Raw genomic sequence first — 19,682 nt, forward strand, 5'->3', positions numbered from 1 at the left:
CATTTTACAGATTTGTAAATATTTTCAGGGATCTTCCTACACCTGATATTAGACACCCGACGCATCAAGGCCCTAATGGTTACAGTCCTATGAACAAATGGTCAAAAAAGTTAGACTTTCCACTTCATGCCTTATTAGAAACACAGGACAAATCTCCATGCTGTGGAAAAAAAACAATCAATGCCAACAAAGAAATTTACATGGGTCAGAGATACGCACTGCACCCCCTTCCATCTATTAACTATACAATAATATTTATTTAGCAGTAATGATAAACCAACCTGCTCTGTATGGCCATGATTGAGGTACTTCCTGAACCTTCTCATTGAATGATGCAAGTTGTACAACACTGATCTTGCTTTTCAGGCAGGGATGCATAGTTCATTTGCCTTACTATTTCAGCAAAAAGTTCATCCACCATGGTTTTACTCTTGGCTGATGTTTCAATGAATGGACATCCCCACTCTTGAGCCAGAGATCGACCTTCTGCAGCTAAAACTTCACGCTCAGATTCCAGATCCACTTTATTGCCCACTAAGATTAAGGGAACTCTTTCATATCGTTTCACCCGCACAATTTGGTCCCTCATTGGCTTGATGTCCTGGCGGGAAAAAAATGTAAATTGTAACAAATGTAGCTACGCAAATATGATTTCCACAATTCAAAGCAAGTCAACAGAAAATATTAACTTGAATAAGTATTCAATTGACATACACACAGCTATGGATTTAAATACGTTTCTCTTGCATAACAAGTATTAACTTAATGGAAAGAGTTTTGAGTGATTAAAAACAAAAAACCTAAGCGCCACAATGTTCATTTGCATACAGCGTAGATGTTATTGGAGACCATCAACCATGGTAGGTTTGGAACATGTGAAGAATGGACGACTAAATCTTCTAGGTAAATGTGCACATAAAGGAAGTTCACTACTGCATGAACATACACTACATTACAAAAATAAAGGTTTGCACGACTGACATAAAAACAACCATTACCTGCATGTAACAATGGCTGTATAATATAAGTATCTTTAGCAGTTGTTTCAGACGTCGCAATAACGCATATATCACGCATAACTCATTAACGTATGCTGTGCTAGACAAAGGAGGTCTAAACACTGCAGTTGTTTAGTCATGCCTGCAATGCCTCCATGGGTAGAAGCAAAAGCACTTCGGAAAACAACTGCCACTATCCTCTTCTTGCCCATTTGCCCTACATTATTTACTGATACGTGAGGTCTGCTCTTCAAAAGCCAAAGTGCCTCCAAGTGCCACTGTGTGTTCAGTCTACGAAATGTAGCGATATGAGTATTTAGTAGGTCTAGAGTTGTCCATTTCCCGGTAACAAACCTCTCTAGAACTGCAGTAAAACCATTCTGACAAATGACAGAGAATGAAAATTACTTTAAAAAGGACATGCAAACACTATGTTTAGAAACCAAAAAGATATGCGGCCTGGCTCCTCTTATGCGGGTATGCAAAGTCCTAAGTGTCGTTTGCTTTTTTAGGACAGGTTTGACTTTGACATGCTTCAATCATTTTAGCGTTGAAGGAAATATGAATTTTCCAAATATTTAGACCGTTTTTGAAAACTGTACCATACTCTGTATTATGCAAAAGCAAGGTGATGTAAATGTGTGTATTTCCTTTCTTTATTACTCATCTCTCTTCTTCACCTGAAGTCTCCAGCTCTCCTTTCAGCTCAGCACTTGACTCAGCTCCTGTAGTTTACAAGTCGAGACGAAAGAAAGTGTGGATAATATTTTTTGCTTTGTTTTTCTGTGGATCGTCTGTCTATCCAGCCATCCAACCATCCATCCCTCTATCGACCACACCTACCAGCCTATCCACTAACCTACCCACCATATCCATTCGCCGAGCTCCTTTCCATCTATCCATACCTTTCCATCCGTCCACTAATTCAGTGATGCATTCTTTCATCCATTCATCGATTCACCCATCCATCTAGTACATCAGCTTATTATTTTTTTCTCACTGAACTTAACTGTGTTCCCAGCATTTTCCCTTTTATTTTAAATTTTTCTTCAAGCCTTTCTCTATGTTTTGCCTGTCAGATTCTCGTTTCCATTTTGTTTTTCCTTACTTTTTTCTTCTGGTAGTTAAAAGATGCCGAGTGCCTGAATCTTGCCCATTTCATCTCGATTCACGAGAAGTCAGCTCCTCGAGGTGGGTCAGGACTGCTCACTCACAGGTAGTGAGTGCAAGGATGAACCACAAGATCATTAATGTAGCGTGTGCGGACATAAAAATGTCAGCTCACTTTATCTTGCCATGTTTTAAGGATTGTTTTTCACGCAGCTAAAGTAGGCATCTGTTAGTAATGGGGGTCTCTGGTTGGCAGGTTTGTAGCCCGTCAAAGTAGGAGCCCTTCTATCTAGTCAGGGTTAAAAAATAACCCCTCCTCACCGCATTGGTAGCTTGGCACGAGCACTCAGGCTTATATCGGAGGCAATGTGTAGAGCATTTGCACAGAACACACAGTAATACAGTGAAAACACTACAAAAAGACACCAGTTTTAGAAAAATTGCCAATATTTATCGGTGTACAAGATCAAGACGATAAAAATCCAAAATACAGTAATCTCAATACGAAAATTGCAATAACAACCTTAAAATACAGTTCTGTGAAATCAATAACTCCATCTGGGGATATCAGAGTGTCGTGAACAAAGAAATCCAAAAGTTGAGGCCGACTGTGGCGTCGTGGGCCACCTACGGTGTCAGGAAGACCCGCAAACAGTACCTTAGAAATGTAGGGCATCGTGGACCTTGCGATGAGGTCCGAATAGGTGGCATCGGTCACGGAGGTCAGAGCAGGAGTGGTTGCACCGTTAAAGTCACACATGTTGCAGATCAAACTGTGAGGCTGAAGTCAGGAGCACCGGTGTCGAGGCTGCGGTGCGAAGTGGAGCGGTGCATGCGGCAGCTCGTTGAGGGTGCCCAGTGGCATTGGCGAGACCAGGGCTGTAGTGCAAAGTTGGGAGGTGCGGTATTGGCATGTCACAGTGCAAGCAGTGGTGTCGTCGTTGCTGAAGCGCTGTTGTCAGTAGACTGTTTGGAGTCCTTGGCGCTGGCGGGCCTAGGCTGCCGTGTGGGACAGGGCGGTGTATCGAGTAACTTACGAGTGTTGTCCCCCAGGCTACGGTGCAGGCAGCTGCATCAATGTTGGTGTGAAGCGTCCTCGGGGAGGCTAGGGCAGCAATGTGAAGCGAGGAGGTGCGAAGTGTGGTTCCCTCAGGTCACTGTGCAAGCAAAGGCTCGGTGCCGGCGAGACCAGGGTTGCAGTGAGGTGCTTTCTGTGGTGCCAACAGGTCCCAGAGCAGTCAGCGGCATTGTTGATGGAGTCAGGTTGCTTTTTCCTCTGTGGCAGCAGTAACACGGAGTTCCAGATGCAGGTACCCAGAGGGTGGTGAAGTCTTTGGCATGCCTGAGCCTACAACAGGAGGCAAGCTCTACTTCAAACCCTTGGAAAAACTGTCACAGCAGGATTCAAGAAAGTCCAGTCCTTTCACTGCCCAAGACAGAAGCAGCAACTGCAGGCCAACAAAACAAAGCAACAAACAGCAGAGGGGCACTAACCCTCCTGCCAGCTCTTCCAGCTCTACTTCTTGGCAGGGTACTTATTCCAAAAGAGTTCCAATGTTCTGGGGTCAGTACACTAATATTTATACAACTTTTCCCTTTGAAGTTCTAGGCAGCAAGGTCCTCTTGCTCAGTAGAAACCAGTTCTGTCCTCTCTAGGCCAGCTTCTCTACAGGAGGTGGAGAAAGTATTGTGCAGAACAGACTCCGTTTAGTCAGGTGCTAATGAAAACTCCCTTCACCACTCTAAATGCAGAAAGGTCTATTCAGCCTGGCTAGGCGTCACACAGGAAAGGCAGGACACACCCCTAACCGCCCCTGTGACTGTCTAGAGTGAATACACATCCCCAGCTCATGTCACTGCAAAACCAGATGGTGAATACACAAACAGGCAGAGGCTCACAGGACGGTTAAATAAGGCAAAGCCCACTTTCTAAAAGTCATATGAAGGGGGTAAGCCCAATGTTAGTAGCTAGATAGGCGATTGGCTCTTTTCCCTGCCATTGAGGAACTACAAGTTAATGAAGTCGGACAGTTTTGAGGGGCATGTAACGTGGATTTAACCGCAACTGCTCTCGAGTTTATTCCTGCTCTCGAGTTTATTCCCAATGGCTAGCATCTCTCAAAAGACATTATGAACTTTACACAATGGAAGTGCTTTATGTTTAACGTTCTAGAAACAATCGACTCGTGTACTGTTCGTTTTGCACTATTGTGACATTATTTGTTTATTTTTATGTTTACAATTTTGTTTGGTTTTTAATTTGTCTGTGACAAACAATGCATTTCCCATTTCAGACTGAATGAAATGACAAAATGATACTATGAAATGATGAAGTGATGTTTATATAAAAAATAAAAAAATAAAAGAAATGGGTATGAAAGCAATAACGGATCCTGGAAAGCTATACATTTTAGAAAAGTAGACAAAATTCTGAATTCAGCAAAGGGTCATTTGTGTAGATCCTTCAAGGTTTCTTCATAGAAACTAACAGTTGAATATAGGAAAAATTGAAAATTAGTTGAAAAAACAGCCATTTGTGTCAACGTTTTCACCGGTAACTTCTAATTATGATAGCTGTTTGAAAGCAATATACCGTTACATCTGCTGGACCTTTCCGGTTGTGGGGATATATAGGACTTGCAGGTTCACCAAGAACACGACGAACCCAGAGCCAATAACTGAGCAGCGTCTTGCAATGGTTTTTTATTATGTACCAGGTATATAGCAATTAATTTGGGAAAATATATACATGGAAAAATCGGTATGAAAGACACCTATGTATTTCTGAAATTGAAACAAAATATAGAGTTTAGGAACAGTAGATATTTGCATACTTCCGAAATTGTGGGTACCCATACTAGAATGAGAATTATAGGTCATTTTTCAAAAGGACTTCTTTTTTATACATTGTCTTATTTGGAAGGCAGAAATGCATCGAAAGTCAATAGGTAAAAACAGTTGCTCTACAATTCTCCCGATAAAAATGGTACCTCACTTGTGTGGGTAGGCCTAGTGCCCGCGACAGGAAACGCAACAAAACGCAACGTGGACACACTTTATTTTTACAGTGAAAACTGACCCTTTTTTTGTAAAGTGCCTAGCTGTAGATTTTGAACCCTAGCTCTGCCGGCACCAAGGGAAACCTAGCAAACCTATACATTTTTGAAAAGTAGACACCCTGGGGAAACCAGGATAGGGTGACTTGTCTAGCTCTCACTAGGTTCTGTGACCCAGAATCCCTTGCAAACCTCAAAATTTGTAATAACAAACAAAACACATTTTCCTCACATTTCTGTGGTGGAAAGTTCTGGAATCTGTGTGGATCCACAAAACTCCACCCAGCCCGCATTCCCCAAAGTCTTCCGAGAAAAATGGTACCTCACTTGCGTGGGTGGGTCAAGTACCCGCGACAGGCAAGGGCCCAAAACCTATTGAGGACACTTCAAAATTACCTATCACAAAACATCCTGGTTTTGCAAGGTGGGGTCCCATGGGTTTTTGGCCCCGGGTTCGACAGCCATCTAGGGAAACCTACCAAACCCACACATTTCTGAAATCTAGACACCCCGGGGGAGTCCAGCAAGGTATGGCTTGCGTGGGTCCCCCAACATTACCCTACCGAGAATCTCCTGCAAACCTCAAATTTAGCTGGAAAAAAAAAAATCACTTTCTCAAATTTCTGTGTGGGAAAGTTCTGGAAACTGTGTGGATCCACAAATTTACTTCTACAGAGCATTCCCCCAGGTTTCCCGATAGAAATGGTACCTCACTCGCGTGGGTGGGTCAAGTACCCGCGACAGGCAAGGGCCCAAAACCTATTGAGGCCACATCAAAATTACCTATCACAAGACGACCTGGTTTTGCAAGGGGGGGTCCCATGAGTTTTTGGCCCCGGGCTCGGCTGCCACCTAGGGAAACCTACCAAACCCACACATTTCTGCAAATTATACACCTGGGGGGTGTCCAGCAAGGTATGGCTTGCGTGGGGTCCCTCAACATTTCCCTACCCAGAATCCCCTGCAAACCTCAAATTTTGATGAAAAAATCTATTTTTTCCTCACATTTCTGTGTGCTGACACAAATTTCCTACCACCCAGCGTTCCCCCAGGTCTTAAGATAAAAATGGTACCTCACTTGTGTGGGTAGGCATAGTGGCTGCAACAGGCAATGGCCCAAATCGTACTGTGGAGACTTCAAAATTACCTATAACAAAACTACTTGGTGGGGGGTGTTTTGGCCCCGGGCTCGCCACCATCTAGGGAAACCTACCAAACCCACACATTTCTGAAAACTAGACACCCTGGGTAGTCCAATGAAGTATGGCTTGCGTGGATTCCCCAATATTTCCCTACCCAGAATCCCCTGCAAACCTCAAATTTAGCTGAAAAAAAACCAAAACATTTTCCACATATTTTTGTGTGGAATCACCATGGCGGCACAAATGTCCTACCCCACAGCGTTCTCCTTATTGTCCCGAGTAGAAGGCTACCTCACTTGTTAGTGGTCCAATGCAGAATTGGCTAAAAACATTTCCTTAAGTTTTGGGCTGTTCCCAGTCACAGGCCCTTGCCCCGCCCACACACGTGCGGTATCAATTTACTCGGGAGACTGAAGGGAACGCTGTAGGGTAGGACATTTGTACCCACACTGATTCCACCCAAAAATGTGGAAAATGTGTTTTTTTAGTTAAATATGAGGTTTGCAGGGGATTCTGGGTAGAGACACGTTGGTGGATCCACGCAAGCCATACTTTCCTGGACCCCCCCCTCCCCTCCCCCCGGGTCTCTAGTTTTCAGAAATGTGTGGGCTTGGTAGGTTTCCCTAGATGGCTGCTGGTGTGCTGGGGGGAAATCACGGGGGTTGCCCCGATATACCCCCAAGGGGGCAGAAAGACTGTGGCTATGTTTTTGGGAGGTGGAGTAATTGGAATGCCCTTTCTGGGCATCCCCACGCATAAAAAAAGCCAGCTTAATCGCTGGAGCCTAGTGGGCATTCTGCCACCCGGGGGCAGATTAGGGGCCACTGCCCCCATCCTCCCCTTGGGGAGGGGGGGGGGCAGAAAGACTGGCATTATTTTGGGGAGGTGTGGGCATTGGCATGCCCATTCTGGGCTGACCTCAATCCTGAATTAAAAAAAAAAAATCCTGAGGCCTAGAGGGCTTTCACCCCCACGGGGTGGCAGATAAGGGGCTATTGCCCCAACATGCCTCCGGGGAGGGGCAGAAAGGCTGTGGTAATTGTTTATGGGGTGGGGGCATTATCATGCCCATTCTGGGCAGCCCCCACCCCTACATAATTGAAAAAAAAAGAAACAAATCCCTGGTGCCTAGTGGGCTTTCTGCCACCGGAGGCAGATCAGGGGCTATTGCCCCCATCTGCCCCTGGGCGAGGGGGCAGAAAGACTTGCATTTTTTTTTCTTCTTCGGGGTGGGGGCATTGCCATGGCCTTTTTTTGGGCAGCCCCCACCCCAACGTCAATATAAAAAAAGAATCCCTGGTTTCTAGTGGGCTTTCCCCCTCCCCCCCGGGGGGCAGAAAGTCTGTTGCGGTCAAACAAATATGGGGGGAGCAAAGGCCCTTGCCCTAGGGGTCGCTCCCCCCTCCCTGTCACTAGTGGGTGGATCCCTGCTTGGGATCGCCCTCCTGGGGTGATCCCCAAGCAGGGATCCACTAGGGAAGGGTACCATTGGAAAGGGGAGATTCTCCCCTTTCCAACGATACTCTTCCCATTTTTTTGGGTGCTCGGGGGCTGAGATAGCACCAAAACTGAATTTCGTTGCAATGACGATGATCGCGCAATCGTCATTGCATTGAAATTCCAAAATATGCCTGGGGAGGTTGGGGAAGCTCCTCCCCATCTCCCCAGGCAAAAAAAACTAAAAAATGGGAAATACCTGTCTGCAGCAGAGAGATTTCCTGAGCATGTGCTCATGACGGAATAGTTCCGACATGAGCACACTAGAACTAGTGCTCATGACGGAACCATTCCGTCATGAGCATAGAAGGGGTTAAAAAATACCTTTGCTGAAAGATGTGTTATTAAATCCTGAGCTCAGTGAGCCTAAACTCCATTTCCCTATCTTTTCCCAATTGAAAGTTACACTTGTAAAGTGTTACAAGGCAGCTCCAATGATCGCCTAAGGGAAAGACAACCTTTCAATAGTGAAAAACGACACAAGCTGTATTACACCATCAGGACATGTAAAACACATCAGCACACATCCTACCTTTCACATACACTGCACCCTGCCCACAGAATTACTTCGGGACTAACTTTGGGGTGCCCTACATGTAGTAAGAGGGATGGTTAGGGCCTGGCAAGTGGGTGCACTTCCCAGGCCAACATGTCAGTTAAAACTACGAGCAGATACTGCAGTGGCAGGTCTGAGAAACCTTTGAAAGGCTACTTGTGTGGGTGGCACACCAGTGCTGAATGCCCACTAGTAGCATTTGATTTGCAGGCCCTGTGCATACACAGTATACTGTAGTAGGGACTTACTGGTAAATCAAATATACCACTCATGGAAAATCAAATATACCAATCATGGAAAACCAAATATACCAAATCATGGAAAACCAATCAGAACACAATTTACAGGAAGACCACATGCACTTTAGCACGGATTAGCAGTGGTAATGTGCCCAGAGTCCTAAAGCCAACAAAAAGTGGGTCAAAAACAGGAGGCCAAAAAGCAAAAAGTTCGGGGATACACTTGCCAAAAATGTCAGGTCTAACAGCATCATAGTGTTCAGGGAGGAAGAATAAGAAATGCACATTACCAAAACAGCTCCTGTTCATTGTTCAGACCCTCCAGGCTTTTGCGATTTGCAAAAAAAAAAAAAATCGCGAAATCGGCACTTTTGTAAAAATGCCGTGATTTTTACAAAAGTGCCCGCGAAATCCTGGCATCCAGACCCGCCCTTCTATTGGCCCAGTGGCTCTTGCCACAGGGCCAATAGAAGGGGGGCCCTCACAGCAGGCAGGCGAGGTGATGTTTATCTACACCCTTCACCTGCCTGCTGTGCTGTTCTTTCACTTTCCTGCTGCTGGCTGGCTGACTCACCTGGTCTGGAGCGGCTGCTGGAGCACTGGTCTGGAGCATCATCATTGGACCTGGCTGGTGGATCGTCGTCTCGGGAGGCCCAGGTAAGCTGCTGCTGTGCTGCTGGGGGCTGAATTGTTCGGGGCCCGCCGCGTGCCCAGTGTGCGGCGGGCCCTCGGGTGGCATTTCTGCCGGGGCCCGCTGCACAGAAGGCACGCGGCGGGCCCCGGCTGCCATTTTATTTAAAAATTTTTGTTTTTGGCTGCATTTGGACTGCTCAGAAGAACTGCAAGATTAACACGACAAGCATACAGGTTCCGTGGGCATTTATTCAGTAACAGGTTTATGTCCTACATGTAGTCCTGAAGACAAACAAAGTGTCTACATTGTAAATAAACCAAATAAACATAGCTTCATGTTGTTAAATAACTCAAAAAACAAAGATCTGTGTTTGTTGTAGGAAAAACTGCCAAATAAAACGCCGCAAAATTGCTGCTAAATTTCCATATTTGTGCCGCTAAATTTCCATATTTGTGCCGCTAAATTTGCTAATCCATGCCGCTATATCCTGGGGGGTCTAAAAGATTACTACTCTTGAATAGTAAATTCTGACCTTGAGTTTACTGGGGCTGAAAGGGAAACAGGGGGTCTCCTTCACTGTGAAGTGAGAGAAAGGAAAGATCGCTAAAGAAAAAACAATGGGATCCAACAACCTTTAAGAAATAGAAATGTGTCCAATAGGTGAAGACATTTTATTAAACTACAACAGTCTCTTATACAGTGTACAATACGTTTTTAGGTCTCGCCTACCAGACAGAGCAATGTTTAGTGGGCCACCAAAAACTTAGTCAGTTGGAGCCCTTTAGTTGCTTACAATTTGTGGGCTTTTTTTGTAAATCATTTGGTTGCTTTTTATTTGATGTGAATTCCATCTCTCTCCATCAAATGTTTCTCCTCCCGTGTTGCTTTCTATCTCATGTGCTTCTCACCCCACCAAGCTCCCCCTACTCTGCACTCAGTGTTTCTCTATCCATCATCATGTGCTTCTCCATCTGCCCCCGTGTTCAGCTCATCCTCATGTGCTGCTTTTATCTCTCCTACACCGACCCAATCCCTGGTGTCCAAGACCCAATCTCTGGTGTCCAAGACCCAATCCCTGGTGTCCAAGACCGAATCGCACCTCCATTGATGCTTTTTTTTTTTATTTTAATTTTTTAAAGGACTAGGCAAAAAATAGCTATTGGCCTCGCTCTCTCTCTCTTAAAAAAGTGCTTTGCCATTAGAGCTATTTAATTTTTTGTTAAAGACATCCGGGAATGGTGCAGAAAAAGAATGGCATCAGGGGAGCGCTAGGTGGCGCTAATCAAGATGGCCGCACTGATGTGAGGCGCCTGATGCTTGACCCCTCGCATCCGGCTTTCATCCGTGCCCCGCTGTCCTAGCAGCGATCCAGAGGTCTCTACCTGCAGCGCGACCGATGCACCACACTCGGTGCAACTTTCAGCCGTTTTCCTGCTCCCGAGGCAGAGTTCTGCTGCCCTTTGATGCGAGGCCGTGAGGGACGCGGCAGGCTGGTTCCACGGCCGGCGCTGGGCGCGACGCGAGTCCCGAGGCGCCAGTGAGGGGCACAGGCCGTGTGGCTGGCGGTGGCCGGCCGCCCATCGCGGGACCCGGGGAGGTGATCCCAGTCGTCTACAGACCTACAGGGCGCTGTCACGGGCGTCGTGGGGTGCCCCTGGACCTGCGGGGGCTCCGCGGCGGTGACTGCCTGAGGCGAGCGGTGTGGACCTGTGCGGGCAGCCACATCGGGCCGCGCTGGGACTAGCTCCTGTTTCCTCTCCACGCGGTTGCTGGGGACTTGCACCGGCGGCGGCCGGGCGGCGGCCTCCTGGAGGGCTTGGAGTGTGGTCTCACCGCAAGGAGTGCGGAGCCCTGCGGACACAGGCATAGGCGGCCGGCGTGGGAGCTCATCCCCATTTTGCGGCCATTGGACTCCATCCCCCCGCTGCCGCCGGTTGGCCCCTGCCGCTGGTGAGCAGGGGGTGCCCTGTCTCCCCCTCTCCCCCCCCCCCCGGAGGGGTCCTGCTGTCGCTCGGGCCTGGGGGCGATTGCGGGGTGGCCCCGCTGCATAGGGTGAACCTGCAGGCCCGCTGTGGGGGGCGGCGGTGTGACGGACCAGGGACTGTGCCTGCGCTGACGACGTCTGCAGGAGTGGGCCGCGCCGGAGCGGCTCTGGTGCGGTGAGAGGGCGGCCCGGCCTGGACCAGAGCGGGGCGGGGCAGTGGTGTTTCCGGCGGACTCCTGGCCTCCCCCCTGCTGGGGAATGGCAGTGCCTCTGTTCCTCCTTTCTTCTGGACCCTCCGGACCCTGGCCCCGCGCCGGCCGGTCGCTTGGCGGCAGGGCGCAGCTGGCCGACAATTCGCCATACCGCGCCTAGGCACCGGCGCACACATCCAGAGTGCCATCATGGGCAAGGACAGAGGTGCCAAGTCGACGACCGCGTCCCACCAGACCAAAATCGACCGTTTCACGAACCCAGATGCCCCGGGCGCGGGCGGCATCAACTCCTAGCACAGACCTTGCCGCCATACTGCAGGCCATCAACGCCTCCCGCGCGTCCCTGGAGGGGATGGTCGGGGGAGGTGAAGGTGGACGTTACGCTCTTGCGACAGGATCTCCGCAATGCCACGGCCCGCATCACGGAGACAGAGTCCCGGATTTTGACAGCGGAGGATGACATCCGGCAGCTCCAAGACCAAGTCCGGGAGCTAACGACCCATTCCAAGGAGCTGCATCGGCGGGCGGAGGATGCCGAAAACCGGGCCCGCCGCAACAACCTCCGCCTGGTGGGCTTTCCGGAGGGGGTAGAGTCTGGCCGCACCGACGACTTCCTGGAGAAGTGGTTCAAGTCTTGGATGCCGGCGGCCAGCTTGTCCACCTGGTTTGTGGTGGAGAGAGCGCACCGGTCATTGGCCGCCAAGCCTCCGGTGGGCCCCCCCCCCCAATCCGCAACTTCAGGGACAGAGACGCTATTCTGAGGGAAGCACGGGTGCAAGCCCGCTTGTCCTTCAACAACCACGCCATCATGGTCTTCCCGGACTACACCGGAGAGGTCCAGGAGCAACGCCGCTCGTATACGGAGGTGAAACACAAGATGCGCTCCCTGGGTCTCAGCTACCAACTCCAGTTCCCGGCACGCCTCCGCGTTGTCTTACAGGGCAAGACTCTATTTTTTGACACTCCCCGGGCGGCATGGACCTGGCTCACCGAGGAACGACCGTTGTGCCAGCCCGGGCGGGTGTCGCCGGCTCGGCGGCCTTCGGACCAAGACACAGCCAGGCTCCCACGACGCAGGAGGCGCACGCAATCCCGGCAACACCGGGGTGGGGTGGCGGCTGGGCCTCGATCCGCGAGTGTGTCGGGGAGGAGACCGAGGGACTCATCCGCCTCATCCGGGACGTCCTCTCAAGCGGCTGGGCCCGGGCGCTGCGGTTGGAGCAATCTCTCTCTGAGCTCGACGACCCGGCTGTGGACCGGCAGCTGAGGCTCCTTCATGAGGAGATTAGTCAGCGGTCCCTCGAGGCGGCCAAGCTTCTCTGGTAATCTTTGCTGGCGAGGGTGTATGGTTGGGGTGATAAGAACGGCGCGCTGTTACATCGCCTGGCCACCTCTCTCAGGACGTCGCGCATCATTCCGGCGATCACCGATTCCGAAGGCGTGCTCCAGTCCTCCTCCGTGGCGATAGCGGCAGCTTTCGCCCAGTTCTACTCTCAGCTCTACCGGGCCCGGGCACCGGATCTTTCTCTGGCCGCTCTGCTCGCGTCTGGTAACGTGCACCTCACCCAGCTTCGGCCGGACGAGTGGGAGAGCCTGGAAGCCCCCCATTTCCCTTGAGGAAATTGGGGACGCAATAGGGCGTACGTCCGCTGGGAAGACCCCGGGACCTGACGGCTTCCCCCAAGAATTCTATGCCGCCTATAGGGATAGCCTGGTCCCGCGGTTGCGAGACCACTATGCAGAGGCGATTGAGAAGGGTTCCTTCCCCCCAGAAGCTGACTTGGCCACAATTGTGGTTTTGCCTAAGTCCACGCCACCGTCCACCGACAGAGCGGCTTACCGCCCGATCTCGCTCATCAATACTGACGTGAAGCTCTATGCGGCGGTCCTGGCCCAACGGCTTCGGCCCTTTTTGTCGACCCTGGTCCACCCGGATCAATGTGGCTTCATGCCCGCTCGGGGCACCCGCCATTGTCTTCGCCGCCTCCATGTGGCCCTGGCCCACCGCCACCGACTGACTCCATACCTCGCCCTCCTCCTTGCTGATTTCGAAAAGGCTTTCGACTCGGTGGGGTGGGCCTACCTGTTTGACGTCCTGACCCACATGGGTTTTGGCCCAAGTTCGTGGGGATGGTGCGGGTCCTCTATGCCCGCCCCCGTGCCAGGGTATTGGTTAACGGAGCGCTGTCGAGGCCATTTCGGATCGGTCGGGGGACGCGGCAGGGATGCCCACTGTCGCCCCTTCTCTTTGCGCTCGCGATGGAGCCCCTTGCTGCCCTGATTGGAACGGACCCTCTCCTTCAGGGCTGGGAGTGGCCTGGCTAGAGGCTGACAAAATCACCCTCTACGCGGACGACGTCCTGCTGTATCTTGGTAACACGGCGCGCTCCGGACCCCGTGCATTATCCATCCTGGGCCGCTTTGGCCGGGCGTCTGGTCTGTCCCTAAATTCGCGGAAGTCGGTTCTGGTTCCTTTGCACCCCTCCCGGGAATGTTTTGATAGGCAAGCGACCATCCCCCTCCGCCGGCTATCTTTTAAATACCTGGGCATCTGGGTCTCCCTCCTCCCGGAGCTGAGCTGGGCGCTTAACGTGAACCATCTGGTCAAGAAAGCCAAGGCAGACTTGGCAAGATGGCACCAGCTACCCCTCAATCCGCTGGGGAGGGTGGCCCTCTACAAAATGATGATTCTTCCCCGGTTTCTGTATGTGCTGCAAAATACCCCCCTCTCCTTTCCAAGACCTTGGTTTCGCGAGCTGGACGGGATGGCGACGAGATTTCTCTGGGGTGGTGGGAGGCCTCGGTTGGCTCTGTCGACATGCAGCCTGCCCACCTTTGATGGGGGCCTGGGCATGTCTAATCTCTACCTCCATTATCTGGCCACCCGCCTCCTGGTCATTCATGACTGGTTTGGGGGGGGCTGGTCCGACCCGGCCTACAGGGTGGAACTTGGGGGATCTGGGTTTCTCCGGTATTCAGGACCGCCTGTATAGCGCCTCCATCCCCGCCTCCTGCCCGGATATCACCAAAGCAATATTCCTGGCCTGGCGAGCGGCGCTCCGTCACACCCGATGGACGGGGAGGCTGACCCGTGTCACTCCTCTGTGGCATGGGACGTGTTTGCGGGAGGTCGCAGAACTGGAAGGCTTTAAATCATGGGATCTACTTGGCATTTCCTGGCTGGGGGATGTCTGGCGGGGAGGGCGAATGTGTTCCTATTCAGAGCTGCAGGCGCGCTTCTCCCTCCATTTCTCCCAATTCTATAGATACCTCCAGCTGCGCCACGCCATACGCACCTACACCCCACTGGACGTCCGGCTGCCGGACCACAGCCCCCCGGAGGCTCACGTCATGATGGGCAATTTGGGGAGGAGGGGCATTTCCAGGATTTATCGCTCCCTCGTCAACTGCACCCCTACATCCCTGGAGGGCCTTAAGGAACGATGGGAGGGTTGGGTGGGTCCCCTGGATGAGGCCGACTGGCGGGATGCCCTTATGGCCCCCCGCTTGGTGACGGCCTCCGCCAAACTGCGGCTTATCCAAATTTACTACCTACACACTGCTTATCTTACACCGGCTCGCCTTTACCGTGCGGGCCTCTCCACTGACGCGGCCTGCCCCCGCTGTGGCTCTGAGCCGGCCGACTTCCTTCACATGGTGTGGTCTTGCCCGGAACTGGAGGGGTTCTGGAGGGGCATTGAGTCCGAACTTACGGAGGTCCTGGGGTGGGAGGTGCCGCATGAACCTAGACACTCCCTACTGGGCATCACTGACGGCTTGGATGGCACACGCCCAGAACAGCTATTCCTCACGACAGCCTTAATGGTGGCCAAACGTGACATTGCAGCGGCGTGGAAGCAACCGCAGCCGCCTAGCTTAGCTAAATGGGGCGCCGGGGTGGACTGGTGTGCGGCGCAGGAGCGGACTCTTTATCGGGCACGAGGTTGCCCCAAGAAATACCGGAAAGTCTGGGGGAAATGGCTGGGCAACATACCATAATAGGGCGGTTTAGACGATGGGGGAGGGTTTCAAGGGGAGGGTGGGAATGTGGTGCACTTTCTACTGTATTACTGTGCGGTGATGGTTCGAAGGGCCCGAAAGTTTCTTTTGTTGTACTGCCTAAAACAATAAAAACTTGTTTATCAAAAAAAAAAAAAAAAAAAAGGCACCAGCGTCATTTCTTGGACACACCGATGCATTTCTTTTCATTTTGGCCATTGCTCCATGCCATCAGCAAACAGCATTGGCAAAGCAAACAGGTTCAAAATGCAAGATCTACTGACTCGTCCAATGCTCGTTTCAGATGCATGCAGTACTACAAAGCCTTGCAGAAAACAAGGCTACAGAATACATAGCTGTTGTTTATTTGTCACAGTATCACTTGCTACAAGTAAGCATATTTTTGTTCACCAAAAATGGACCACCACAATACCCCTAATCTTTATCTAAAATAGCAATCAGTATTACAATCTGGAGAAGGAAAATCAAGGACATTGTTAACCAATTTCTGAGACATGGCCATACAAACTGTGAAGCAGCATGGGGTCCTGTAGGCACAAATGTCTACAGTGGTTGGTGCCGGCTGGCCAATACAACTTTTGAATTGTTCTCCAAACATACACACATGTTTGCTAACCACTAATTAAGTGAACCACCAGAGGACAAAGGATAAGTTTTCACAGAGGTTCAAAATCTAGTTCTTCACCACACAGCAGGAAGCATGGTATTGAATGAGAGTATCGATTGCCTAAGAACTACTGGGCCACAAGTTAGAGATGGTTTTGATCAGGATATGCTAGCTGTACAGGAAACAGTGATTTAGTTTAGAAAGAAAAGGTTGCTTGCAGGGGGTGTTGGGTGGGTGATAGACATGTTATACCAGGCTCTGAGGAGGGAACGTCACATGGTCCATGAAGATTAGGGCAGAAGTTCAAGTGTTCAGAGCAATGGTTCATTCTGAGCAATGTTTGTGGGTTTCAGATGGAAGGGGAAGGAGAAAGCCCCTGGAATTAAAACAAAAAAAATACCATTTCCATTTGAACAGACAACAGGCAGCATTTATGGGTTTTTTTAACACCAACATGTATGTTAGATGGGTATGTAAATGCAGAAGAGGTTTAGTTTTACAGCACATTTGCAGAGGATAAAGTGAATGTAAGCTTATCTCTCTTATGGAGATATAAGCAAACAAGATATAACTTACAAGTATTTGCTTCACATTGTACTCCAGTTATTTATTTTTATGTAGAGTACACCTTGCAAAGTTCTGGTGAGCTCTTAAATTACTATCAGGCAAAATACAAAACTACATTCTATCAAATATAGTATTGCACAATATATATAATTAAAAAACTTCCCATATGCAATAGTTTCCAAACAAAAACACCTTTGGTTCCTTTCTAAACACTAAACGTGCTGGGGCAAGCTACACCAGAGAGGTTTCAAAGGGGAACTAAAGTTAATCAAAGACCTAAGAGTACAAGAGGAGGTAACCCATACTGGGAGGTAATAAATCATTCAAAATGTTGAAACTTCACAGCATGTTTCTATGATCTGTATGGCCCTGCAGTGCATTCAAAATAAATACAACTCATACATAATCAACATATATGTATCTACAGATGAAGACCCCCAATTCTTCATAAGTGTTACTGCTATTGTACAGTAATAGTATGAGCAAAATTGATCATCTGGGATGAAGTTTCAACAGGGCACTCTCTTGACACGTTGCAACTTACCAAACAAAGCTGAAGGACTACTCCATAGGGCAGGGTGGGAGATGCGAGTGGCCACACGTGCAGGTATCGCAAAGACCTTTTCCTTGCATGTGCACAAAATAAAAGCACACAAGAAAAGATATGTCCATGAGGGACCAATTATTTCAAGGAATCGGAATACCTGGGAAATGATTTAAGGGTGCAAACATTGAAGCACTGAACACAAGTAGTAGCAACTGCATAAAAAATCATGAGGTCATGACTAGGATCATCTATGTGGCACACAATTCGAACATAGCCTGGGTTAAACATGCAATAACACTGAAAGTTGCAAGTGTGAGAGAGTTTTACTGAATAAATACAACAACAAAAAGGAAAGAAAAGATAAGGGCACCCTCTGACAGCCCCCTCAAGGACACAATTTAGATATCACAATGCCATCCTGGAAGATTTCAGGAAGTTTGATTTTTAAAAATACTGGTACTCTCAACAGTGAGTTACAGTTAGCAGGAAAACTGCAAATCAGGACTTTAAGACATTACGATTCATTGGCACTCAAGCAGACATCAAAAAATGTTTCTCTACTGGAATTATCTAAGCAACTAGCACTCCCGTCAAATCTAGGACTTACTTGAGAACACAGACCTTAATAATTGTATCAACGTGGATACAGAATAATTAGAGCAGGGGTCTCCAACATTTTGTGTAATATGAGCTACTTCTAATCAGTTACATTCATCACAAGCTACTAATATTACTAGTATTGTAAAAGTGCCCACCTCGGAGAAGGTTACACTATTGGTCACAAAATACAAGATTACTAGCAGTGGCCAACTCCGTGCATCTGACCAGGTTTCTAGCAGTAACGTAAAAAAGGCTAAGTCAATTTGGAATGCCTCTACATGGATTATACCTACCAGCCACAGCTGGAATGCCCCTGGCCTGAAAGTAATATTAAAATACGGTTTCCCACATGATTTATGAATACCAAATCAATTTAAAAAATATTGTTTTAAATTGAGCCATGGATCTCCAAACATCTACTTAAGAGTTCTGAAAATACACACATTGTTGTCTTGAAAATATTATTTTGGCATACATACATACATGAAATCAGACAAGCGAGAGGTTCTAATTTAGCAGGCTGTGATGTACACAGGGCAGCAACTTACAGGTAGCTGGACAGCTACAAGTAGCTTACGAGCTACTCGCTGGAGAAGCATGAATCAGAGAAACTGGATTAAATTGCATGGGCTGATAAAATACATGGTATTCAGTTCACAAAGCTTTTAGTAGCTGTGTATTACGTGTGACTTATTTTTGTATTTATCCAAATACAAAATTATTAACTGAAGAAAGCTTTGTGCATGGTGTCCAGGATCAGGGAAAATTGGGCAAAGTAAAAGCTGTAGAATGCCCGACTCCCAGTGAAATAATGCCAGGAATATATGCAAGTAGGGTGTACAAGGGAGCACTGCAGAATGGTGTTGTGCACAACAGTGAAATGGAGATAATTATTCGGTCATTGCCAACCAAAAACCTCCCATACTGATCTCAGTACAGAGTTTAGCATGGATATTAACTGCAGTGGTCCTAAGCAAAAGTTGCAATGTTCTTACTCTGTGGCTTGATTATTCTTGTGTTTTGATAAGCTGCAGAATCTTTGCAAATCTCATGACAAATGCCATTTAAAAAAAGTAAACAGCAAAAGAAAACTACAACAAAAACAAGCATTGGCAGTGCCAATAGGTCTCACCTTATATTGGAGTTTAGTATATAAAAAGTATTAAAGAGCAGTGAAAGCATTAAAGAGCAGTGGTAGTATAACGGAAAACAAACCCCCGACAACATGAACAGAAAAGGAAAAAAACAAATCTACAGTATTTTTTTAACACGCACCACTTAATATTACTAAAATAAAATGCTCCGTTTGTTTTTTAATGTCATTTTTAACCCCTTGTGTGCCACGCCCTTTCCCCGCCCTGTGCCGGGCGTTGCATTAGCGGGCGGGGTTCATGACGAGCTGGACTCGTCATGGGCACAGCGCAACCGCGGCCCATGACGAGTCCAGCTCGTCATGGGCACAGAAGGGGTTAAGTTTGTCTATTTGATATAGTTGTATTAATGAGCCCAAGAGAACCAGCTGTAATTGGCCCGGGTCCTGCCGGTGTTCACCATCGTTAGCTCTAACTAGCTGATGCCGAAACAAGTGTATATGCACTGCGATTTACTTCCAGCCACACCTTACATGACTCCAGCATCTCTGCCCATGTCACATGTCTGCTGGCAAAATGGAAAACAAACCCCTACAAAGTCAACAGAAAAGGAAACTAAAAATGCTCTACGTATTTCTTTTATAACACCAGCTTTAACTGGCCTGGGTCCTGCCGGTGCTCACCATCGTTCGCTCTAAAAAGCTGGTGCCGAAATAAGTCCATATGCACTGCGATTTACTTCCAGCCACACCTTACATGACTCCAGCATCTCGGACCATGTACGCTGCCAAAACAGAAAACAAACCCGGACGTCAATAGAAA

General features: G+C 48.7%; 1 protein-coding gene across 1 annotated transcript in view; it reads right to left on the reverse strand.

Moving 5' to 3' along the window:
- RAP2C (RAP2C, member of RAS oncogene family) overlaps positions 1-19,682 on the reverse strand; it is an 81,484-nt gene that overhangs the window by 11,537 nt on the left and 50,265 nt on the right. Inside the window, exon 2 of the mRNA XM_085607892.1 lies at positions 282-601. Coding sequence (XP_085464018.1) covers positions 323-601 — 279 coding nt within the window. The 3' untranslated portion in view covers positions 282-322. The remainder of the gene's footprint in view (positions 1-281; positions 602-19,682) is intronic.

Source organism: Triturus cristatus, chromosome 5_2 (assembly GCF_964204655.1).
Source record: "Triturus cristatus chromosome 5_2, aTriCri1.1, whole genome shotgun sequence".
Classification (NCBI taxonomy): Eukaryota; Metazoa; Chordata; class Amphibia; order Caudata; family Salamandridae; genus Triturus; species Triturus cristatus.